The sequence below is a fragment of the Prinia subflava genome, chromosome 4, assembly GCF_021018805.1.
Source record: "Prinia subflava isolate CZ2003 ecotype Zambia chromosome 4, Cam_Psub_1.2, whole genome shotgun sequence".
Lineage (NCBI taxonomy): Eukaryota > Metazoa > Chordata > Aves > Passeriformes > Cisticolidae > Prinia > Prinia subflava.
Genome location: NC_086250.1, coordinates 58935301 through 58952463, shown reverse-complemented (window position 1 = coordinate 58952463; position 17163 = coordinate 58935301). Strand labels below are relative to the sequence as shown.

General features: G+C 41.3%; 2 protein-coding genes across 2 annotated transcripts; one reads left to right on the top strand and one right to left on the bottom strand.

The window, feature by feature from the left end:
- Nucleotides 1–455: 455 nt before the first annotated feature.
- Nucleotides 456–5617, bottom strand: ALG10 (ALG10 alpha-1,2-glucosyltransferase). The gene is made up of 3 exons (XM_063396842.1): nt 5361–5617; nt 4918–5115; nt 456–3119 (listed from the first exon to the last, which is right to left on the bottom strand). The coding sequence occupies exons 1-3, from the start codon at nt 5523–5525 to the stop codon at nt 2064–2066; spliced, it is 1419 nt and encodes a 472-aa protein (XP_063252912.1). The 5' UTR covers nt 5526–5617; the 3' UTR covers nt 456–2063.
- A 138-nt stretch (nt 5618–5755) lies between these two features.
- Nucleotides 5756–8800, top strand: TPRKB (TP53RK binding protein). Its single transcript, XM_063396843.1, has 4 exons — nt 5756–5896; nt 6337–6459; nt 6735–6911; nt 7728–8800. The coding sequence occupies exons 1-4, from the start codon at nt 5756–5758 to the stop codon at nt 7812–7814; spliced, it is 528 nt and encodes a 175-aa protein (XP_063252913.1). The 3' UTR covers nt 7815–8800.
- Nucleotides 8801–17163: the final 8363 nt, after the last annotated feature.

The window sequence follows — 17163 nt, the reverse complement described above, 5'->3', positions numbered from 1 at the left end:
CTCTCTATGTGTAATTTTTCTAGTGTCTCCTGGAGTGGAGCTCATTAGAAAGGTATTGTGCTCTAAATTTTGGTGGACTTTTTGCCCTCACCTTTCACAACAAAAAAATGTTTTAAAATTGTACATATTTAAACTGGTTCTTTTCACCTGAAACAGCTGCTACTATTGTTAAAAACAGGAAGCATGAACAGTCTCTCACCAGAGTTCATCATGGATGGCATTTGAAACCAGTAAAAACAAACGTGCTGGATAAAACACCTGTGGACTACACAGGAATCTTTGCAAGGGAGTTTTTTTCTCAAGGGAATTAGCGCCTGCTCACCTACATAAAACCAGAAAAAAACCTTGGATCTAAGATACAACTTGGAATACTAGACAGAGTCCCATGCCTTTCCATCTTACCATTCCAACTCACTACTTCACTGCACAAATTAAGTTGTACTTAAGCAGGCGAATGCTCTTTATCTTACAATTTTATTGGTATGGCATACAAAAACAAAATTGGAAGCAGAAGGCCCACAAGATTTCCCCTCTCAAGTCTGTGATACTGAAATCACAACACAACATCCTGGACTCAGCCAGAACCACGCTGGATTCTTCAAAAGCAATCGATTTTGGGTTTCTCTTGTCCCTTCAACTTGAAGAAGCAAATAGGGACTGACTGAAAATGGCTTTCCCTTTCATACACATTGACAACAAGTTACCAGGCTGGCAAATGGCCAAGGAGCAAAAAGAGACCTGGCAAATATCTTAAATTCAATATAAACACACTTAGTGAGGAGTGGCTTGAGGGTCTCCTTAGGAGAAACAGGGTTGCAAAGGCGTTAATCAGAATCTGAACTCACCACACCCATCACAGTGTTAGTACCAGGAAGGAACTGGAGCCAGGACATGGCTCCAAGCTACACAGTACCTGAAGTTTTTGACACCACTCTCCTCTGCCCCATACTTTAGCAAACAAACACTTTTGAGACTTAAAACAATGATTTACTGACAAGAACCATTACAGCCTTCATTTACTCTGATGATAATGCACACTAGATGCTTTTAAATATATATACACACACACATATATATATATACACACATTGCATTTTACCTTTGACAAACAATACACATACACTGAAGTTCCATTAAACATGAAAAATACTTAAAAGAATCGTTCAATAATGCCATTACTACTTCTTGAAGATTACACACCAAAGATCTTTGAAACACTCAACTCAGGAATGCACTCAGAGCCGATTTCAGCACAAACCCGTGAGCACAGAACCCCAGGACATAAAAGCTCAATTATTTAAGAGGGCTGCAATCCACTGCATGTTGCAGTCTGACATCTGTAAACTACTCCCCTTCTAACAGGTCACATTATCAAGTGCCATTTATTCCTCCAAAGAAGGTGCACACACATTGCATCTGCTGCGTTTTCCAAACAGCAGTTTGAAATAGTGTTCAAAATGCTCTAATGATTTAAGAGCCTACATTCTGCATACAAAACTAATGTAAGCATTTATTGACAAAAAAGTAATAAAAATTCAGTGAGATGTAGGAGGCTGAAAACATTGTGCTTTAGTAGTGGTTTATACTTTGACCACTACTAAACCTAGAAGGAAACGGTCTGATCTGAGGAATAAATATGCACACACATAAATAAAGAAAAAGGTTGAACAGGTTGAAATTCTTCATTTGTAAAAGAGAAATCTCTGCAACATACTTATAAACTGTTATACCTTCAACGGCATGTTATATAATATTTTATTGTCATGAAAAATGACAGTAAACATCTCCCTTATTTTACATTAATTGCAGAAAGTGTTCTCACATTTTCCCTCATACTGAATTTCAAAATTCTCAACAATTCAATATATGGAGCATCTTCACATCATAACAGACTTGCATGTGGTTGTAACAATATAAGCAAAGTGCTTACTTCCCAATTCCAAATAGGGAAGACAATCCTTACATGATGCAAAACATTGTTTCATTCCAGAGTCCAGTCCTGAAACAGAACTGTGTTTTCCTACAGGTATAAAAGTATTAAAAAAAAAAAAAAAAAAAAAAAGTTACCACATAAACCTCTGTACTTCATCACTATTTTCCCATTGGAATGTTCTGTTTAGAAAAAGATAAAAAGTTACAGCATTTACTAAAATATAAAAAGCCAGCTCCAGAAGTTGTCTATATAGAGACAGAAATGGAATATTGAGCCTATATATCAAGAATGGCAAAATAAAGTAACGAAATTCTAGCAATTTTTGAGGAACTGTGACTGCTAATAAACATACAAAATACATTAAGATCCAGAATATCGATTTTGATTTTAATGTATCGGTGAAACTCCAGCCAGCAAATATATAGAATGGAACTAACAGGTATTTTACAAGCTCGTGTCTTTGGAACACTTTTCTCCAGACATAAAACGTGTAATGTCTGTTATCTGCTAGTAAATACTTATGGATATAGGTGAATTTCCAGATCAGGAATAAAGAGATGACAGTGATTAAGCCATACTGCACAGGGTGCTTTCGCACCGACAAAAGGAATTTCCTGATTTTAGTAGGGGTCAATAAATGAGGGAATGAAAAGAAAACAGTAAAGCACAGAAAATAGAACAGCTGAGGAAAGTGCAAACAAGCTTCATGACTACTTCTATCACCAACAACTATTCCACCATTGATGAAAACAAAAACAAAGAAGAGAGATACTAATATGATGTATGGCCAAGTTAAAGCAGTAAGTGTAACTAAGTTTTTAGGTGACAAGAGATATTTAACAAGAAACTGCAGTATTCTGGCCAAATCTGAAAATGATCCTTTCCTGGAAGAAATCTTTTCATCTTTCTTTTTCTGCAACTCAATCTTCCAGGCTTCATTTAGCTTCTCAGCAACAACATTTCCAGCACAAAAAACTGTCCACACAATATTCGTCTGACGAAACATGAAGCCACAAAATCCAAGGAGAGCAGAAGTTTTGTGGTTACCATAAAGGCACATTAAATAGGAAAAGAGAGTAAAAAATACTGACCCTGGATCTGTATAATATAGGAATGTAAAAAAATAAAGGGTGGGAAACATTGCAAGAGTTAATGCCGACAAGATTCTCTGGAAACCAGACACAGCCTAAAAAAGAAGCAGAAAAATGTGATTAGACAATGTGCAACAAAATAGTTTATTAAAAGAAAACTAGTATAATTCTTGAGAATTCCATTAAAAAAATAACATCTCCTATGCCTTTTGTTTCCATTATTGCACAAATGCTACATTTTTCTTAAGATCCTGCTGCATTAATACAGTTACACAATGTTAAAATCCAAGTGAAAAGTACAGAACATTACTGCAGGTGAGTTAAAAATATGGCAGTGAAAAATACACCAACTTCTTTCAAATGTCAGGTGTGCATGTATTTGTGGCATTAAAATCATGGTGGGAGCATAATTACTCCCATGCCTTGGATAAAAAGGCTGCACTAATGGGCAGAAGAAAATAAAATCAATGGCTTATGGCCCTGCAATCTCATCATGAGATTCTGTTTATCTCTGAGACAGCACCATTCTGTGCCTCTACTGTCACCTCTTTTGAACCCAGTCCACAGAGAGTCAACTCCAAGTTTCTAATCTTTTGATGCAGATTTTATTGTTTATAAACAATGTAATTCACTAGTCAGAAAATTTTAAAAAGGTGGGAGACCATGCAGTTAAAAACTCTTCCCAATTATTCCATTCACTACATGACAGCACCACAAATCACAGCACTAAAAAATATTGCATGATGTTTCTGAATGATGTAGTGCAGGGTGAAACAGCCACTCATCACCTTACAAGAAAGAGGAATTGGGAAAACATTGAGGTCAAAAAAATGTCGAAGTATCACTAAATGCTTAGCCTACGGTCATGAAACTTTTTTCTTACATTTATGTTTCCACTTCCAAGTATAACATTAAAAGTGGAAACAATTTACTTAATCTAATTCTGTAAAGTGTTACCATGTGCTTAAAAATGAGGAGCTTCCTCCATAAGAAATTCTCTTTATAGTAAAAGAATCCTTCAGTTATCAGGGAACAGGAAAAAAATGTTTTAAGGTTAAAAGTCAAACTAAGTAACTTTACTAACGTGAAGTATTTTAAATAGGCCATTAACGTCTAAAACAATTTATTTACTGCAGTGGTGGATGCTCCAGAATTTTAAATCCACAGCATTCTTGTTTCCAAGCTGAACTGCTATGGTCTGGATGTGTGGACAATCAGATTGGTAAAAACTGGCTGGATATGGTGAACTGGTCACACGCTACCCAAAGGACAGTAACAACCCAAGCAGCACAGGGATCTATGCCACAGGGATCTATGTCCTGTTCAATGGCGTTATCAAGGACAAGAAAGCAGCACTGTCACCAAGTCTGTAGCTGACACTGTATGGGTAGGACCGGGCAATTTGCTCAAGGGCACAGGTGTGATCCAGAGTGACCCACACAGGCTGGAGGAATGGGGTAACAAAAATGTGATGGAATTCAACAAGGACAAATCCAAATGTCTACAGCTGAAAAATAAAAAAATCCCCATAAATGACACCGGTGGCTCACAGAGCAGCTGAGGAGCTGCTGTTCAAGTTTGTGAGGACTCTCAAGCAATGCCACCTACATGAATATTCAGACCTTTTGGATAGTAAGTCTGCATATCTACTAACTTTGATTTCAATAGGACTCGTTCTACTTATGTGCAAGAATGAATTTTTAGAGGACTGGAGCTTGTGTGAGAAAGAAGATATTAAATAAAGTTAGAGAATAGGAATGTGCCCTCTTGGCCAAACTGATGGTGGTACTGAGAGTTACATAAAACTGAGAACATCTCACATATGAGGGAACACACATTAAGCCATCAAAGCTGTTTGTACGAGTGCATAAAATTATTTTACTTTGACAGTACCTTATTCTTCTGATGGATCTTGAACAGCAGCAAATACAGTAAATAGAAGTTCCCAGCACTGAAGAGGAGATTGATAAACCTGAGCATTCCCACAGAGCACACGACGCTCCCGGTCCACCCGAGGAGCCACGCCGCGGGCTTCACCACCCCCACGGAGAGCAGGTACAGGCCGGGCAGCGTGGTGATCATGGGGTCCCACTGCAAAGGACACACACACACACAGGGCCATGGGGCCGCCGCCGGCACAGGGCCGAGCCGCGCCACCGCCGCCCGCCACGGCCCCTTCGCTCGGCCCGCAGGCTCAGACAGCCGCTGGCACTGCTGCCCTGGGTTCTGAACTCCGTGGGCGCGCTGCTGCTCCACCCGTACCAAACCCGCGTTCGGCCACCCCGCACCCCGAGCGGCCGCTGTACCGCAGCTGCGAGGGTGAGTCCCTCCCTGACCTGCAGGAAGCGGCCCTGGCAATAGGCCTGCGCCTGCGGGACGTGGAACACCTCGTCCATGTAGGGCCCGCGCTGCCGGCGGCTGACGGCCGCGAAGAGCAGGCACGACAGCAGGAAGGCGCCGCTCATGGCGCCCGAGAAGCCGTAGGCCTCGGCCCGCTCCATGCCGGCTCCGCGCCGGCCGCGACGGGGCCGCCCTTCCGGGGAGGGGCGAGCGGCGGCCCGGCCGGGCGGGAAGGGCGCGGGGCAGCGGCTGCGGCGGGGCTGGGAACCGCGGGGATCGCTGTGGGGAGCGCTGAGCCCCCGGTCTGAGTGGCCGCGTGTTGTCAGAGCGGTGTTTTCCGCGGGGCCAGCGGCGCCTCCGTGCCGCCCATTCCCTGCCGGGCGCTGCCGGGATGGAGCGAACGCACCGCCTGGAGCTGTTCCCCGACCGCAGCGTCACGCTGCTCCTCTTCCAGCACGTGAAAAACGCCGCTGCTCTGCGGAAAAAGGCCATGGAAGGCTCCATTGACGGAGCACTGATAAACCCTGCCATGGTGAGTGAATTGCCGAGCCCCGTCGGAGTGGCAGTGCTCGTGGGAGCTCAGGGAAGCTGGCCGTGCTCGCAGTCGCTGTCACACGAGCTGAGCTGCTCTGCTCAAGTGCCCGCATTGGATTTCATTCCTGTGTCCCACAGCGGAAGGGTTCGTCTGTGTAACACAGAGCCTTGGCAAGACTGGCCAGAACCAGTGTTTTGATTAATTTCACATCCTGCTTGGTGGAGCTGAAGTCTTCGTGTGTAAACTCGAGTGCTAATTAATTCATGCTGTCAAAAATCTACTTTTCGGTGCCTTTGTTCTCATTTAACCCATAAATAGTTTCAAAATCTAGTCTTTTTCTGTTAGAATTAGGCTATCAAAATGAAGCGGTCGGGAGTTTTTCCAGATTTCAAAACAGTAAGTTAATTCTGTGTAACTCTTTCTGTTGTGTTTTACAGATTGTAGATACTTTTCAGATTCTAGTGGCAGCCAACAAAGCAGTGCATCTACAGAAGATAGGTAAAATGAAGACCAGAACACTCTATGCAGAAATTATTTTCAGCCTTTCACCAAGCAACAATGTAAGATTTATTGAACAAATTTCTTTTTTGCCAGAAAAGCTGGCTAAGATCCACACAGCCAAACTAAATACATGTATTCCTTTAACACTCTACTTGACTACTAGTAGAAAGCTTTAATTGTTGTTTTTAATAACACTAACGTGTTGTTATGGTTTGTAGCTTGTCAAAATTCCTTTAATGTCTGTCAGTTTATACTCTTGGTGTGTCTGACACAGTAACTGAAAAGGTTCCTTATATGTAGTGAGAAAGTGACTCATAATTTTTTTTTTTTTCAGATTTCAGATGCATTTAAAAAGTTTGGCATTTCAGACAGCGACACCGCAGTACTCATTGTGCTGGTTGTGGATGGAGACAAGACTGTAAATCTGGCAGATATAGCATCTCAAGTGGAAGGGCAGCAGGTTTCCCTAGATGAACTCCCCCAGCTAACAGACACTGCCAAAGTTAAAAAGGTGTGTGGCCAAAAGAGAAGACTGACATGGAGAAAAGGGACTGTTTATTTAGTTGTCTGATTAAATATCAACTGACATAATTAACTTAGGATCTGTATTTCTTTACCACAACTGCAAACTTGTTTTAAGTGGACCTTGATTATTTCTTAGAGTTTTTTAGTTGAAACAAGTTTTAGTTGTTTCAACTGAAAAACATCACAAAATTTAATTCTTCAAATTATTAATGTTGTCAGGGAATTAGAACATAAAAATAAATTACTAATTGCTGCCTACCGTGCAAGCACTTTTGATTCCTGTTTTTCAGGCAAATACTCATTTAATTAAAAATTTCAGTCATGAGCAGTTTCATAAGCTTAAGTACATAAATAGTCCCAGTAGGGGTGGTTAAAATAAAAACAGGTTAATTAGCTGTTAGGAGCTGTCTTGAGGCATATATGCTCTTAACAGATTACCATATGCTAAATGGGTGTTTTGAAGCATATGTCTCCTACATGATAAAATTCAAATAACTTAAATAATCTTTATCATGTCTGTCAAAGTACTGATAGGAGACATGAATAAAATTGGTGTAAATTTTAACATCTGGAGCTAAAAGTGCAGCCCTCATTCAGTTTCGTAGCTTTCCTTGTTCTTGCAGTTTCAGAATTTGCTTCAGTCCAAATTTTGTTTTGCAGTCACAAGAAGATAGGAATTTCCAATGTAAAAGTGGGGGAGAAGGGAATAATCTTTTCTTGTGTACATATTTCAGAAGATATGTCATCAGTTTTTTTCCTCATAATACATCTTTCCTGTTTTTCTTCTTGTTTTTTTCTGCAGATGTACAAAGTCACTCCACAGGAAGAAAAAATCGGCACTTTATTGGAGAGTGTTGTTTGCAGAATGTCAACAAAAGATGTTTTGTGAAAATGTGGAAATAAATTTCAGAGGAAGTGAAGTAGTACTGAGTAATTTGATGACATCTTTAACCCAGCTTGGACACCAGGGTAACTGAGCTGTGTTATAAGCACAGAGAGCATGCCAAGCAGAATTTCCCATTGGCATTTCTTCCTTTTTCTTGACAAGGGAGAATTGGCAGTACTTTAAGCTGAACTTAAACAAAAGGCTTGGAAATCTGTACTTTTGTCTTTTGTCAAATGTTTTGATAGTCCCAAGAGGGCTCAAACATTGTAAATCATTTTTATTAAATGTGCTCTGATTTGTTTTGGCAACCTGGTGGATGATATCCTTTTAGCAATACTACTGCCAGAAAAGGCATCTCTGCAGCCCAAGTATTTCTGATGGACTAGAAAGAGGAAATTTTCCATAAACAATCAGCAGCATCTCCCTCTTTGTGCTGATGGTGCTGCCCACCCTTTGAGGACAGGAGGAGGCAGAGGGGCGCCGTGCTGGCCAGTGGCAGTGTGAATCAGGGGCATCAGAGATGTGTACACTGAAGAATCAGGTCTGTGTGGATAATGCTGTGGTGGTGTTAGCTCCTGACAGTCTGATGTTGTCCATTGCTGGCTTTAAAGGATAAGGAGTGGTGCTTTTACTTCAGGACACTGATTTATGCATGTTGGTGCTGCACTCATAGAGCCTGGTTGCGGGTGTAGAATTCATGGACAAATTTGCACCATAGTTTGTATCCACTTAAGTTGTCAATAGAGCTTGCACAGCATTCTGAAAGGACATAAAACTTGTCCTGGTTCTTTGAACCGCTACTGGGAAAGGCCATCAAAGGGAACTAGGAGGACTACTGAATTCCAGAAGTCACCAGGTGCAACAGCTCTGAACATGTATGCATCCTGTTTAAGTAAAACTATTCTCCTAATAGGTAGAAATCAATACTGTTTGTTATTTTTATGTTGTATTGTTTTTCTGGGATGTGCATAAAACTATAGCTGTCTCCATTTTTTTCTGATGTTTTCTGAGATATGATTTGTGTGCTTAAAAGATCTTTGGAAGAGAATGCCTCACATTCTTATACATACATTTTGAAAGAGAGGTAAGTCTTGGAGTTGAAATATTGTCCCGTACAGACCAGTGAAGTGACATACAGACCTGGTTTTGTCTGTTTCTGTGTTTAATACAGAAATGTACAGCTTCAGTTTTGCATTTTGATTTCAGTTAAGTCTTCCCTTAGTTAAAACATAGTACAAATACATTCCTTTTCTTACCAACCAGACCAATGACAAATTTAGTTACAAAGTACTAAGGGAATGACAAGGTTTATCAAAGGATTAGGGACAAATGGCTGTGCTGACTTCTTGCTTTAAAGACGGCTTTACAGAATGCATCATCCTTTCTAAAGGGAAATGTGAGGCAGTAATAAAAGATGGAGCTTGGAAGGACTCGAGTCTTTAAAAACAAAAGTGTGTCACATCAGCATGTGAGAATGACCATGGAAAATAAGAGACTTGTTTTCCATTTCTGACAGTCCAGTTGGTACATGGAATATATCATAAGATATACTGGCTGAACGACAATGTTTTTGTTAGTTTAAAATAACAGCAGACAGGCTTACTTAAACCACTGCCTTTTTTGAACACGTGTAAAACATCTGTCTGGTCTGTTTAATGCAGGAGAAATAGTAATAAAATGATTGATGCATAAAAGTTTTGACACACAAGTTCCAAACTTGGGTTCCCAGTTTCTACGTCTCCATCTATTTCATTGGTGTAGAAACATGTAGCCTGTTACTGTTTACATAAGTTAAATTGTGATTTACTGTGATACCCAAATGAGGTGTTTTCATAGTTGGATTTACAGGAAATTATTTTGGAAGCTGAAGTCTCCAAAGTGTCATTCAATCAGGCAGATGATTTTGGGTCTTGTTTGCATTGAAGACTACATCCTGCAAGACCACAGGTTTCCCTAGACATGGTTGCATTATCCAACTTAAATGAGATATTTACAAAAACTGGTAATAAAAATAGATTTTTTTCACTCTGCAAGGATACAGTTGTCTTTCTGAACACATTAAAAGTTATTTAATGTAAACCTCTAATGTTACTGTTAAATTTACCAAGGCTGTTTTCCAGCAAAGCAAAAATTTAAGAAAAAGATATGTTTTTCAAAACATTTCATGTTCTGCAGCAGTCTCTTCTGAACTTTCATACTTCATCTCCTCTATCACAACATGAAAGAGGAAACTGAAGTATTTTCAATAACTTATTTGGACCTCCAGTGCTTCAGAGGCAGGATTATACCTGCAGAATTTATAAATTTAACAACTAAATGCTACACCAGGATGTATGGTCAGTTGTTCTAGGTTTTTTTCTTCCTTTGGTGGAGGTGCATTTGGGATTTTGTTTTTGACTTCCAGCATACTGAGGCCATTGCCTGTCCCACAACCCTGATCACTGGGGTTTTGTGCTGCTGTCAGAACGTGTAGGTCCCTCTCCCATCTCTTGTACTTCAAATGTAGATTGACCAGGGAGGGCCCATCCTTTTGTGTTCAATTGTAATGTTCATGCTACATATTTCACGACTGGGTCCCTGTGTTCTGTGACAATATATTTACTGTGCTGATCATCTGTTTTCTTGAGTGTTCCTTTGTGTGCTGTTCTTTAGGGAGCATCACCAAAGCACTGCTCCTGTGTTAGGCATGCTGAGGTGGTGTCTGCCCAGGTGGGTAACGCTGGTGGAGTTCAGTGTCAATGGAGGAACACCACTTCCAGCCCCCTCACTGCCTGCTGACAGCTGGCACCGTATCTGGTGCTACACTGATGTTTGTTAACACTCCTGGAGCTCTTCTCAGAGAGACTGCAGTTTATATACCCCTCCTGATTATGGATGGATACCAAAATATCCATATTTTGGGGGACACGATACTTGGAAGAATTTTGTTGTCTGCAGGTACTACCTAATTACAAATGTGTATCTGAGACTGTAAAATGTGTAATTATCTTGCAGGGTGTTGTGGTTTTGGTTTTGTTTTTTTTTTTAATTGGAATACTGTGTATTAGTTTAGGCAGTGATAAAATTTGGAATTTAAGCTGAGTTTAGGCTCCCAAGGCTTGGACTGTTGTCTCCAACAGTCACTGCCCCTCAGGGCTGCCAGTCCACGAATGTGTGCTCCTCAGGAATAGACAACTAACAAAGAGTTGAACAGAAACTGCCAACTGCCTCTATGTGCAGAAGGCTTGCAGGTTGTCTGAGTGGGGTTACTCCCCTGAATATGTATGGAATACCCCACATCAGTGATGAGCTGGTGTACATAGAAGCTGGTGCTGCCATGAGATATTAATGAATTATGGAAAAGTGATGGTTATATATACAAGATGAAGACTGAGGCAGCTGGTTCTGTGACAAAGGATTCACAAAAACAGTTTATTTCATCATTTTATTCCTGAGTTTACAAAGTCGTTACCATAAGTTAAAAATAATGGATGCAAGTCCCATGTAAACTCTCTTCAGCAATGGAGATGAGAATTTGACTTTTTCAGTCATCTTCCTTTGCTGGCAGAATAGCTGGGTCGGTTGATTATTTTTTCCTATGTTGTTGTGACATGGCAGATTATCTCCCTGCTTATAGTGTAGATTTTACCATGGATTGGGACAGACTTAGCAGAGGTAGAGACTTGACAAGTTCACAAATGGAAAGCTGGGGTGGACATACAAAACATTGACCAATAAAACAGAAGTTGAACTCTTCTTTCTAGAATATTGAGCTTAAAAGCTTCATATACTGTACATGGCTTGTTAAATTGCTTCACAGATTCACTTCCACAAGTACCAACCATTTAAGTGGTTTCAAGTAAACTGAAATATGCCGAGACCATTTTTTTGTACCTCTTGAGTGTGGATAATTGACACAAATACCTCTTCAAATATTTGACAAAGAAAGTTGCTACATTATTGCTATAAGACTGAATCCTTTCTTGTCCAGGCTCCCCAGAGTGCCACTAGAAGGATCATGATGATCACTGTGTAAAGGGTGTGGACTGTCACAAGATCATCTCCATGCTGGTGCTTGAACCCAGAGGTGCTGTGCCAGTTCTCACTTTTGTTTCCATTAGTTTTCTGTCTGTGAGCACGGAGAGAATGTATCCTGGCATAACAAAAAGCAAGATTAAGTTTAAAAATTATTCTCCTTTATTAACAGTTCAATAATGTTTGTAATGAAATCCAGAGTACGCATTGAATCGTTGACTAGATTTGGGAAAAAGCTCTTCAAACTGTCTGGGGCTAATAAAATATTTTCTATAATTGGAAATGCAAAACATTTACCATCCATTTGGTATTTCTCTCCTATGACAGGCACAGAGACTGGGTATGGGCTTGTAAAAAGAAACACAGTGCTCTTACTCCTCACTGTTGATACAGATCATTGTATGAGAAAAAACATACCCTTTCATTTTGCAGTATTATGAAAGTGGAAGGAAATAAATATGGAAATAAAAAAATACCAGTTTCCAAAGCTTTAATCCACGGGAATAAGCACAGCACATGATCTTCCCATTCTGTTCTGGCACGTTTTTCTATCTCTGCTTTTCAGAGGCTATTTGTGTCAAGGTATTCATTAAGCAAAGATAACAGTCAGGAATAACTACGCAAAGCATATCTACAGGATTCTCTGCAGTAACATTTGACATTGCTTTGTCACCATTCCCTAAGGGTTTGAAACCAGAGGTATTCACCATTCACCTATGGCAACAGACCTCCAGTTTTTATCTTCACTGAAAATTGCCAGCTAAGCCCCAGTGCTATGCCTTGTTCCTGCTTTTTGCTATTTTTTTTTTAAGGAGAAATGTTTAATGTGCACAATTACATCTGAACTGGAATGCCAAAAGGAGATAAAGGAGATTAACTAGCTTGTGATTTTCACAATTGTTAGGAAGGGGTCTCAGATGGATGAGATGTATTGCAGGTCTGGTTCATATGTGTTCTGCTGTTACTATGACAGAAGAGTAGAGATTACCACAAATGTTAGCACAGATAGAACTCAGGAGTAAAAAAGACCTTTAAACCACAAATTACATACTTAGGCACACTTGGAAGAGAGCTGTCAAAACTGATTTGTTAAAACTGAAAGATTAGGAAATGCAACCAAAAGGGAATTCTTCAATAAAACAGAAGTTCTGCTGCTGAGCTTTTTCAGAAGGTAATTGCAGAATTAGACATTTAACATTTGCATCAGGACAATCTGTCATGTGTAGCTGAAATCAAATAACACAGTTCATGATCACTTGGGAGCATCATGCGAAGACCACAAGAGGAATATTCTGCCAGTAGTTTGCTTTTCTATTCCTACCTGAGGGAAATGCAATATATGCAGCTTACCTTCTGCAAGCATTCATGGTGACTGGGTGATTGAGTTCCCACTGCGTCAGATTTCTTCTTGCAGAGAGGAATAAAGCCTTTTTTATCCTCTTGTTTCCTTGCACAAAATGAGAAAATTTTCTCTCCGTAGCAAGAAAAAGAATCTTCCTTCCAAGCCCACCAACTTGACCAACAATAATCTTGGAACACTTCTTGTGTGACGCACTTCATGTGTCAATGAAAGCTCTCAAATTAAGGGTTTCTAAAGCTGATTTTGACACAGTTCTTCAAGAAATTCCCTTGAGCAGTTCACAAGGCAGGTTATGAGTAATCCCAATGACTGGCTTCTTTTAGCTGCTGGGATCTCTTGTTATAAACAGTAGCTCGCTGCTGAAGTGTTGCCAAATTCATAACAACACAAGTAATGCACAGATGGAGGGTGGTGGTGATGAAAAATGCAGGATGAGCTGTAACTTAGAATTACTTTCTATTAGATCACTGGCTATTTTGGGGTAAAACTTAGTTCCTTTCTACAACTACAATTTGGTTTAAATTGCCTGGAGTGAAATTTCAAGCCACCATCACTTTCATGTGTCCTGATACACAAATATTTTTTATGAAAAAGCAAAATGCCTTTTTAAAAAAACTTTTACTCTCATAATATGATCACATTCAATAAGCAGTCAATAAGCAATTTATCACCACAAAACCCCCACATTTTGACATCTAGGGTTAGCAACAGAGTCACATACATCCTATTATTCCCTGACCACCTAGAGGCATTAATTATCAAGAGGCTGTGCCAATGCAGAATTTCTCCCAAGCCGGGTGTTGCATGATCAGCTGGGTTAATGGTGGGTTTAGTATAACCAATTCAGTGCCCCTGTAATGCTTTTTAGGGCTTGTAAACAAACACATTTAAATTTGCAATTTATAAAGACAGACCAAAACCCTTCATTCCCAAAACACTTAACTGCATTATCTTTAAAATAACTATATTTCACATTTAACTGTTTACTTTCAGCTTATTGCCACATATAATTGCTGTTAAGACAAATCTGAACTTGTAGTTCAGATGCATTTCTAATGGCTTTTGCCTTTCCTTCACATATGTCCCTGTTACGGCATTTATGTTTTTATAAAATAAAACTGGTTCCTTTAGTTCTATTAAAACAACTAGTAATTTCCAAATATGTCCTAGAAAAATCACTTACACTCCAGAAAATGAAGACTGAGTTTGTTGACCAATGTGACTAAAACTGTGTTACTGGAACCAGTGAAGCTACCAAGGACAAAGACTCATTCTTCATTAATAATTATATATTCAATGTAGAAAAATCTTACAATTACTCGAAAGAAGAAATTCAAACATCAGTAAAGAATTACCGACTTGAATCAGTTATAGCTTTTTCAGGCCTGATCCTGAGAATACAGGAAGTTACAATTCTTGGATTCAGTTTTCTTAAATAACATATCCAGAGATAGGTGCAACAATAAAAGCTGTGTGCTGCTCCAGGGACACTGCAGCTACAAAAGGCCTGCCAAGAGGAGCACAGCACTGCCCCAGGATTGCTCCATCCACACCTTTCTGCTCAGCACCACCCATGTGCTTGGCAACCCCAGTCCGTTTGTTTCACTTTTTTCCCTGACTCTGAGATTCCGTTTCCTTTCACAAAAGGAAATTCTTCCCTTCGTGAAAGGAAATGAAATCTTGCGGTTTCAAACAGTATCAATTCAGCAAAGTTTGGTCCATTTCCCTGCACTTCATGTCATCCCATTCCATTCTCATTTCTTCACTTTGGTTCAGAAATTTCAACAATGAAATCTTGAAAACAGAGAAGAAAGTGTAACAAACACTCTGGAAAGGAGATATGATAAAATGCAAGTGAAAAAAGAAAGAAAATTTGGGAATGCAGTGACTCGAACCAAATTGATTGGGATGAAATGAGGTGCAGTGAAAAGGAACAAAAATTACCAAGACTGAATTTACTAAAGTCGCAAAATCAGGGAATGAAGTCAAACAAAAAGACAGGAGAAGAAATTGAGGAAATGAAATGAAATGAAGTGAAATGAAATGAAATTAAATGCTTAAAGAAAAAAAATTGCAACAAAGGGAAAACAATCAAATAGCATGGGATGACATGAAGTGCAGGGAAATAGACCACACCTTGCTGAATTGATCGTCATTGAAATTGCAAGATTTCATTTCCTTGGAGAAAATGAAGAATTTCCTTTCATGGAAGGAGATGAAATCTTGAGAACAGAACAGAGTGAAACAAACGGACTAGGTAGGAATGATAATGACATGAAATTGAATGGCAAGAAATAAAAGAAATCAATAAATTGAAATCGTGACATCCATAAGAGTAATTCAAGGAGCAATGAGGAAAACATCAAAGAGAATGGGTAGAAAATTCTGATGTAAAAGGCTGGAAGACAGAAGCTGTAACAATGAGGATTGGCCTATTTTACAAGCAACTAAACCGGAGAGTTCCTCATGCAAGTGACCACTGCCAGCCAGGAGGGACACCTCATTTCAAGGGAGAGAGAAGTGTGAGGTGAGCGTGTTAATATTCAGCAGAAGCCTATTTGTCCCAGCCATTTACTGTGCATATTTACCAACACGTAGGATACTTGATACATATTTAAGTTACATTTATACTGCTTGTGGGGCTCTAATGAAAAGTAAAAAATTACAAATGGTCAGCTAGAGAAAGGATTAGAGAGTATCTACATGAAAATCTGGAGGTTAGATTAACTATTCTTATTCAGCTGATAAATTCCAGCTGATTGATTTAGTCATCCCAAAATACTTAGTACAGAATACATCACTGGAATGCAATTTCTCATGCCATGCACACGTTATGAGGAAACCCTAAGCACTGCACAGGATTAAATGTTGGAAGAAATGTGAAGAGTGGTGTTTTCCTAGGTTTTTTTATGAACACAGTTCTACTTTTAAAAACTACTCTTAACAGTCAAGCTGCTGTAATGGGACTGATAATACTCTGTAGCTGGGACTGACATCCACAGATCTCTATTCCCCATGCCACTTTAGGATGAGATATATATCCCCTTCACAAAATCACAGAATCATTAGGCTGGAAAAGACCTCTGAGTCCAACCTTTGACTGAACACCACCTTGACAAGCAGACCGTGGCACTGAGCACCACATCCAGCCAGTCTTTCCTTGAACACCTCCAGGATGATGACTCCACCACCTCCCCGGGCACCCCATTCCAGTGTCTGATCATGCTCTCTGTGATTAAATTCCTCTTATGTCCCAGCTGAACCTCCGTGTAGCTTCACTTCTGAAGTTAAGCTACTACGACAACCATATCCAGCAAAGGTGTCAAGGAAACCAAAGGAAACCAAAGGAAACCAAAGGAATCGGCGCGCAGGCCCCGCCGCAGCCGTCACGGCGGCTGTGCCTGGAGTCCCGGCACGGCCTCGGGGCGAGACCTTCCGCAACGCCCACACCGTGCTGAGGCTTTTCCCTGCGCTGCTGCCACCACCGCGGCTACGGGCCGGCCAGGCAAGGCGGGCCGAGCAAGGACGACCCGTGGGGGCAACGCACCACGGCTGCAACCCGCGCGGGGGGCGAGGACGGGGCGGAGCGGGGCGGGGCGGAGAGGAGCGCGGCGGAGCGGAGCGGAGCGGGGCGGGGCGGAGCGGGGCGGAGCGGGGCGGAGCGGGGCGGAGCGGGGCGGAGCGGGGCGGAGCGGGGCGGGGCGGAGAGGAGCGGGGCGGAGCGGAGCGGGGCGGAGCGGGGCGGGGCGGGGCGGAGCGGGGCGGGGCGGGGCGGGGCGGGGCGGAGCAGGGCGGAGCGGAGCGGGGCGGGGCGGGGCGGGGCGGAGCGGGGCGGAGCGGGGCGGGGAGGAGCGGGGCGGGGCGGAGCGGGGCGGAGAGGGGCGGGGCGGAGCGGGGCGGGGCGGGACGGGGCGGAGCGGGGCGGAGAGGGGCGATGTGGGGCGGGGCGGAGCGGCCCGCACAGAGAAGCAGAGCGGC